Source organism: Cherax quadricarinatus, chromosome 15, assembly GCF_038502225.1.
Source record: "Cherax quadricarinatus isolate ZL_2023a chromosome 15, ASM3850222v1, whole genome shotgun sequence".
Lineage (NCBI taxonomy): Eukaryota > Metazoa > Arthropoda > Malacostraca > Decapoda > Parastacidae > Cherax > Cherax quadricarinatus.
In genome coordinates, this window is record NC_091306.1 from 51,442,162 (window position 1) to 51,450,570 (window position 8,409).

At 42.3% G+C, this 8,409-nt stretch overlaps 1 protein-coding gene across 1 annotated transcript in view; it reads left to right on the forward strand.

Annotated features, from left to right (window-relative positions):
- The window catches only part of LOC128703334 (perlucin), a 74,041-nt gene extending 66,470 nt beyond the window's left edge, over nucleotides 1-7,571 (forward strand). The window contains exon 3 of the mRNA XM_053797963.2: nucleotides 7,055-7,571. Coding sequence (XP_053653938.2) covers nucleotides 7,055-7,275 — 221 coding nt within the window. The 3' untranslated portion in view covers nucleotides 7,276-7,571. The remainder of the gene's footprint in view (nucleotides 1-7,054) is intronic.
- The last annotated feature ends 838 nt before the right edge of the window (nucleotides 7,572-8,409 follow it).

Consider the following 8,409-nt stretch of genomic DNA (forward strand, 5'->3'; position numbering starts at 1 on the left):
TTCTGTACTCGACTGAAGAAGCCTACTGTGCAGGCGAAACGTTTCGAAATAAAGATACCTAACTGTTGCATATGTGTCTTACCTAACAACCTGTCGGTATTTTATACCATTTTAATGTTCAATCTGTCAGACACTGCAACACAAGGGTATCTTGGTACAGACCTACAATCAACTTCGACAACCTCTACTAGTGAGAACGGCTGGATTTGAGAGGGACCTGACCTCCCAACATCTGAGTTCTTACCTCTTCTAGTGACCTACGTCTCACCTCTTGGCGCTATATAAGGCTCCATTCTGTCACTTCATCTCCATATTGTTTCATTCTATGGAACAATGCTCTTCTCCAGACTGAGGGACTGACCACCTCAAAACTTTAAGGGTGATGGACTGATTACATCGTCTTCAAGTATCTTCTGCTTCAATCAACTTTTCTGTACTCGACTGAAGGAGCCTACTGTGTAGGCGAAACGTTTCGAAATAAAGATACCTAACTGTTGCATATGTGTCTTAACTAACAACCTGTCGGTATTTTATACCATTTTAATGTTCACGGCCCAGTAGTAGAGAATATAGCCTCAACTATGCCTCAGAGTGTGTCAGGGAAGAGCAGTCCGCCTCCTGGCAGTGAGAACTTTTCATGCAAGGGACTTTCTGTTGCCTTTTCCCAACTCCAACCTATGCACACGCCTCGCCCCACAGACCATCCGCATTGGTGTTGCCCTTCAACTTGTCGCCCCTGTTCTCGCCGAACACAGGTGTATTTGTGGCAATGAAGCAGCAGACTGATTCCGGTACCATGGTCTTGTGTGCTGTAAATCCGAGGGAAAGACTGCAAGACATGAAGAGGTTAACAACATCATCAAGAGGAGCCTCACAACAGCCGGATGCCCAGCAGTAAGGGAGCCACCCCATCTATGCAGATATGATGGCAGCCAAAAGCGTCCACATGGTATAACCCTTCAAATCTGCACAGACGGCAAGCAGGTAGTGTGGGACTACACATGTGCATCTACCTGGGCTGATACCTATTTCCAATGCTCCAGGGAGGAAGGAGGGGCAGCTGGCAGCTTCATGGAGTCCCAAAAGTCGAGAAAATGCGGAGAACTTGCCCATCATTATATATTTGCTCCCATAGGCTAGGAGTCCCTTGGCTCATGGTGAAAGAGTGCATCTAAGTTCCTCAAGAAGCTAGGCAAAAGACTCAACAGGGTAACCAGGGATCCATGGGTAGTTAGTTTTCTATTCCAGCGACTCAACGCTGCTGTTCAGAGGGGTAATGCCTGCTGTATTTTGGGAACGCTCCCCAGCTCTGAGGAGCTGGAGGAGATTTTCGCATTGTAGTCGGTGACAAGCACATGACAATATGTACTACACATGTATCTCTGACACCTCATGTACTGTATATGCTATCTTTGTATCAATAATGCATCTTTTATGTCTTTTGTACCATATCATGTAATAAAATATACCCATTAGTAAAAACAGAATGAAAAGATGGGGTGGTAGGGGAAGTGGAATATTCGAATGGCTTCAGGAAGAAATCCAAATATTCTCCTTTTAAGCCTTTTTATCCGCTTCTCCAAGGCTAGGGGTCCCACAATACGCTATGACTACCACTATGTGATTACTTTTGATAGTTGCTTTAGCAACGAGGCGACGAAGAATGTTGCTAATGTGCCTAATTCCTTCATCAATATTGAGGTCATCTCTTTCAAATGCTGGGGTGTTTCTCCCTTTAGCTTTCCTCATAACCTTACGGGACTTAGTTAATTACTTTAAAATTCTGAAATTCTTGTATTAACGCTGAGGTCAGTGGCAGTACGCTGAGGTCAGTGGTCACGTGTGGTCATTCCTGTCCTAAGCTGTCTAAGATTAGTGTGGGGTGTTACCTAGCACCATGGCTTGTTGTAGTGTTTTAAAATCTCAGGTTAAAGTGTTGAAGAAGAAGATTCTACTTCTTCAGGAGGAAAATAGGAAGCTGAAGCTTCGTCTAGATGGGATTGGGAGTGAATGTGGGATGTTGGTAGCTGGTGAGGAGGAAAAAGTTACCAGCAGTGATGTGAAGAGTGGCAGCCACTATAAGTGGCAAGTGGTTCACAGTTCAGAAAGAGGGATGATAGAGAAGGTTAAGTGAGAAAATGTGATGGTAGGAAATAGTTTCTCTGTTCTCCAGGATAAGTGTACTTCAGTGGTTAGTGAGATTAAAGGTACCACTGACTCCCCTGCTTATCAAGGTAAGAATATTCTGATTGTGGGAGACTCTCAGGAGAGATATATGGACCATGCTTTTTGTAAAAGATATAGAAAGGTCAGGCAGAGGGTGTTTCTCCCAGGAGCTGGTGTTGGTGACATAGTCAGCAGGATGGATAAGATTATGTCAGGCAATGAGAACAAGCCCATTATCTGTCTTAGTGCTGGTGGAAATGACATCGGGAATGGCAGGAGACAGGAGCTGCTGGATAAGTATAGGTCAGCCATAGATGTAGTCAGGTCTAAGGGAGGGATCCCAATCATATGTAGCATCTTGCCTAGAAGGGGAGTGGGCAATGAATGGATGTCTAGGGCAATTGGTATAAATTGCTGGCTAGACAAGTACTGCTAGGAACTTGCAATCCCATTCATTGATAACTGAGACATATTCTATGGCAAGCATGCCATAGGGATGGGGTTCATCTCGCTGAGGCTGGAGTGATTGCATTAGCCAATTCGATTGAAGGGGTCATTGATGACTTGTCCTGGACTTAAAACTGATAGATTATAGAGGTATGGGTGTCTGTGGGAAACAATCAGGCTGCAGTACAAGGGCTGAAAACAGCAGATGTAACCAGAATACCTCAGGGATATGTTTAAAAGCCAATATTCAAAATAAAGTTGCTAGTAAGGCAAATAAATTGATCAGCAAACAAAGAGAGACAGTAGAGGACAACGAGTGACTAGCTCCCTTAAGGTTTACTATACAAATAGTTGGAGTCTAAGAAATGAGTTAAGATTACTTCCAAGTGCAGGTAATATAGATTTATTATTTTATTATTTTTTATTATCACACTGGCCGATTCCCACCAAGGCAGGGTGGCCCGAAAAAGAAAAACTTTCACCATCATTCACTCCATCACTGTCTTGCCATAAGGGTGCTTTACACTACAGTTTTTAAACTGCAACATTTACACCCCTCCTTCAGAGTGCAGGCACTGTACTTCCCATCTCCAGGACTCAAGTCCGGCCTGCCGGTTTCCCTGAACCCCTTCATAAATGTTACTTTGCTCACACTCCAACAGCACGTCAAGTATTAAAAACCACTTGTCTCCATTCACTCCTATCAAACACGCTCACGCATGCCTGCTGGAAGTCCAAGCCCCTCGCACACAAAACCTCCTTTACCCCCTCCCTCCAACCTTTCCTAGGCCGACCCCTACCCCGCCTTCCTTCCACTACAGACTGATACACTCTTGAAGTCATTCTGTTTCGCTCCATTCTCTCTACATGTCCGAACCACCTCAACAACCCTTCCTCAGCCCTCTGGACAACAGTTTTGGTAATCCCGCACCTCCTCCTAACTTCCAAACTACGAATTCTCTGCATTATATTCACACCACACATTGCCCTCAGACATGACATCTCCACTGCCTCCAGCCTTCTCCTCGCTGCAACATTCATCACCCATGCTTCACACCCATATAAGAGCGTTGGTAAAACTATACTCTCATACATTCCCCTCTTTGCCTCCAAGGACAAAGTTCTTTGTCTCCACAGACTCCTAAGTGCACCACTCACCCTTTTCCCCTCATCAATTCTATGATTCACTTCATCTTTCATAGACCCATCCGCTGACACGTCCACTCCCAAATATCTGAATACATTCACCTCCTCCATACCCTCTCCCTCAAATCTGATATTCAATCTTTCATCACCTAATCTTTTTGTTATCCTCATAACCTTACTCTTTCCTGTATTCACCTTTAATTTTCTTCTTTTGCACACCCTACCAAATATAGATATTATTGCTATAACAGAGACCTGGTTCAACCTGAAAGATAGAGAAATGCCCTCTGAATGCAACACAGGATTATAAACTATTTCATACTGATAGGGTCAACAGGAAGGGTGGTGGAGTGGCGATGTATGTCAGAGATAATTTAAATTGTAGTGTTAGACAAGATATAAGATTAGAAACATCGGACACAGAATGTGTTTGGCTACAGTTTCTCGAGGGCCGTGAAAAGTTAATTTTGGGTGTGATTTATGGGCCCCAAACCTTGATAGAGAGTGCAGTAAGCTGTTGTGGAACGAAATTCATAAGGCATCTAGATGAAAATGTTGTGTTAATGGGAGATTTTACTTTAGACAAATTGATTGAAACAATGTGACAGGAAATCTTGAGCTTAGTGACTTTCTTGATACGGTTCAGGATTGCTTTTTAAAACAGTTTGTAACCGAACCAACTAGAGGAAACAATCTACTTTACTTGGTTCTTGCCAACAAAGAATCACTAGTTAATAGTCTTGAGGTTAATGATGAGCTAGGGAAAAGTGATCACAAATCACTTAATTTCAATATATCATGGAATTACCCGGATAACTGCAATCAAATATCTGTCCCAGACTTTCGCTTGGCTGATTTCATGGGACTGAAAAATTACCTGGGTGAGCTAAATTGGGATGCCCTGACTATGGGTCAGGTTGGTGGTGTTTGTTGCCAATATGACGTTTTTCAGAGCATAGTTCTAGCTGCCCATACAACTTTTGTTCTGAGCAGGGAAATTAGAACTAACAAAAATTATCCCAAATAGATGAACAAAAGATTAAAACATCTCATTGGTCAAAAGAGAGGCATATATTGGCGTATCAAAAGAGAGGATGGGCAGTTAAGAAATCAATATATTCAATTAAAGAGAGAAATAAAAAAAAGGAATAAGAAAAGCAAAAAAGGGATTATGAGGCTAAGGTCGCAAGGGATTCGAAGACTAACCCAAAAGGGTTCTTTCATGTATACAGAAGTAAGATTAGGGACAAAATAGGCTCATTTAAGAGTAACTCAGATCAGATCACTGACAGTGATAAGGATTTGTGTGAAATTTTCTATTCTTACTTCCTCTCAGTTTTTACTCAGGAAGATACTATCGATATTCCAGAAATAATAGATTATGTAGAACAGGATGATAATAAACTATGCACGATTGTGGTAACTAGTGACATGGTCCTCAGACAAATAGAGAAATTAAAAGCTAACAAATCCCCAGGCCCTGATGAACTGTTTGCCAGTGGGTTAAAAGAATGTAAAGAGGAACTTAGCATACCTTTGGCTAATCTTTTCAACATATTACTGCGAACTGGCGTAGTGCCTGACAAGTGGAAAATGGCAAATGTAATACCTATTTACAAGGCAGGTGACAGGTCCTTACCTCCATAGTGGGAAAATTTATGGAATCAATAATTGCCAAAGCAATTCGTAGCCATCTTGATAGGCATAAATTGATTAACGAATCTCAACACGGTTTTACAAAGGGGCCTTCCTGTCTTATGAATTTACTAACTTTCTTCACTAAGGTATTTGAGGAATTAGATCAAGTTATTGAATATAATGGAACATTAAAATGGTATAAAATACCGACAGGTTGTTAGGTAAGACACATATGCAACAGTAAGGTATCTTTATTTCGAAACGTTTCGCCTACACAGTAGGCTTCTTCAGTCGAGTACAGAAAAGTTGATAGAATCAGAAGATACTTGAATTGATTACTTGACTGATTACATCGTCTTCAAGTATCTTCTGCTTCTATCAACTTTTCTGTACTCGACTGAAGAAGCCTACTGTGTAGGCGAAACGTTTCGAAATAAAGATACCTAACTGTTGCATATGTGTCTTACCTAACACACATTGAATATAATATTGTGTATATGGAGTTCAATAAGGCTCTCGATAGAGTTCCACATCACAGGAAAAAGAGAAGAAATTTTTTCCTGGGTTGAGGCATGGTTGAAGAATAGGCAGCAGAGAGTTTTTGCATAAATGGGGAGAAATCAGAATGGGGGCACGAGACAAGCGGTGTTCCACAGGGGTCAGTGTTGGGCCCCTTGTTGCTCACAGTCTATGTAAACGACATAGATGAGGGAATAAATAGCAACATGAGAAAATTTGCTGATGACAAGAAAATAGGCCGTCCAATTCATTTTAATGAGGACATTAGATCATTCCAGGATGATTTGATTAGACTGATGCAGTGGTCGGAGAAGTGGCAGATGCAGTTTAATATAGACAAATGCAAAGTTCTAAATGTTGGACAGGAAGATAACCATGTCATATATAAACTAAATAATGTAGATCTTAATATTACAGTGCATTAGTGTTTGCAATAAAGCTAACAGAATCCTTGGCTTTATGCCAAGAAGTATAAATAATAGGAGTCCTCAGGTTGTTCTTCAACACTATATATCCTTGGTTAGGCCTCATTTAGATTATGCTGCACAGTTTTGGTCATCGTATTACAGAATTGATATAAATGCTCTGGAAAACGTACAGAGAAGGATGACAAAGTTGATCTCGTTTATCAGAACTCTTCCCTATGAGGATAGACTGAGGGCCCTGAACCTGCACTCTCTAGAAAGGCGTAGAATTAGGGGGGATATGATTGAGGTGTATAAATGGAAAACAGGAATTAATAAAGGGGATGTAAATAGCGTGCTAAAAATATCTAACATAGACAGGACTCGCAGCAATGGCTTTAAATTGGAAAAATTCAGATTCAGGAAGGATATAAGAAAGCACTGGTTTGGTAATAGAGTTGTGGATGAGTGGAACAAATTCTCGAGTACCGTCATAGACGCTAAGACGTTGTGTAGTTTTAAAAATAGGTTGGATAAATACATAAGTGGGTGTGGGTGGGTGTGAGTTGGACCTGACTAGCTTGTGCTACTAGGTCGGATGCAGTGCTCCTCCTGACCTCACTAGGTCAAGGCATTGGCTTAAGCTGGTGGGAGAATTGGACCTGCCTCGCATAGACCAGTAGGCCTGTTGCAGTGTTCCATCTTTATTATGTTCTTATGTTCTTATGTTTCAGGTTCCGTTTTTGTCTGGCTTGGTGCCACTGATGAAGGACAAGAAGGGGAGTGGAAATGGCTGAACGGACGACCCATAAAAAGCGAGGACTGGAGTGGGTCACAACCTGATAATTATGATGGAAATGAACATTGCATGGACCTTAGACCTGAATGGCACCCACCACTCAACGATGCTAGATGCAGCAACAAACAGAGATTCGCCTGCCAGTATACATCATAATATTCTCAAGATCGTTTTTTTTTTTATAATAATACATGAACTATGCCGGAAGTTTTTCTGTGGATTCAAACGGGCGCACACAAGAAAAATTAATGGGTGAATATGTTAATTTTGCTATTTGTCTGTACTCCGAATACTGTGTTACCATGAAATATCTTCTTATTTTAGTGTTATACTTGCAAACATAAAACAGATATAATATTCTACAACAAAACTGATTGACTATATTTAGTTCTGTTTACATATAATAATTATAAGCATAGTCAATGTTCATGAATAAAGATAAAACCAGTATACCCCGAGGAGGATATTTTTCCCAGTTTACGCACACACACACACACACACACACACACACACACACACACACACACACACACACACACACACACACACACACACACACACACAAACACACACTGTTCCCTCTGCCCCCACCCCCCACATCACAAACCCCACCCCAACAGCAGCCCCCTATGGACACTATGCCCCTTCCCCCACCACAAACCCCACCCACACCGTGGCAACCCCAACGCAACTGAACAATCTCAACCAAAACCAGCACACTGTTCCCTCTGCCCCCCCCCCCGCATGACAAACCCCACACCTCCAGCAGCTCCCTACGGGCACTGTGCCCTTACTCCCCCCATCAATAACCCCACCCACACCACAAACCCCCATAGGCCCCCTCCAGGGCTCCCGCTCCCCCAACCCCAATATTCTCCCAGGTCTACTGTGATAGATAAGAAGCTGATGGTGTGGTACACGAATGCAGATGGAATAGCAAACAAATACGAGTAGTGGCATGAAAGAATCAACGAGCAGTCACCAGACATCATAGCTGTCACCGAACGAAACTCACTGAGACAATAACAGATCCAGTCTTCCCACCAGGATATAAGATCCTGAGGAAAAACAGAAGGAGCAGAGGAGGAGGAGGGGTTGCACTGCTCATAAAAAACCGATTGGGCTTCGAGGAAATGGAAGGCATGGATGGGATTGGAGAAAGGGACTATATAGTAGGTACAATTCAATCTGGGAAACATAAGGTAGTCATTGCAGTGATGTATAACCCACCACAGAACTGCAGGAGGCCAAGAGAGGAATATGAAGAGAACAGAAGAGCGATGATGGACA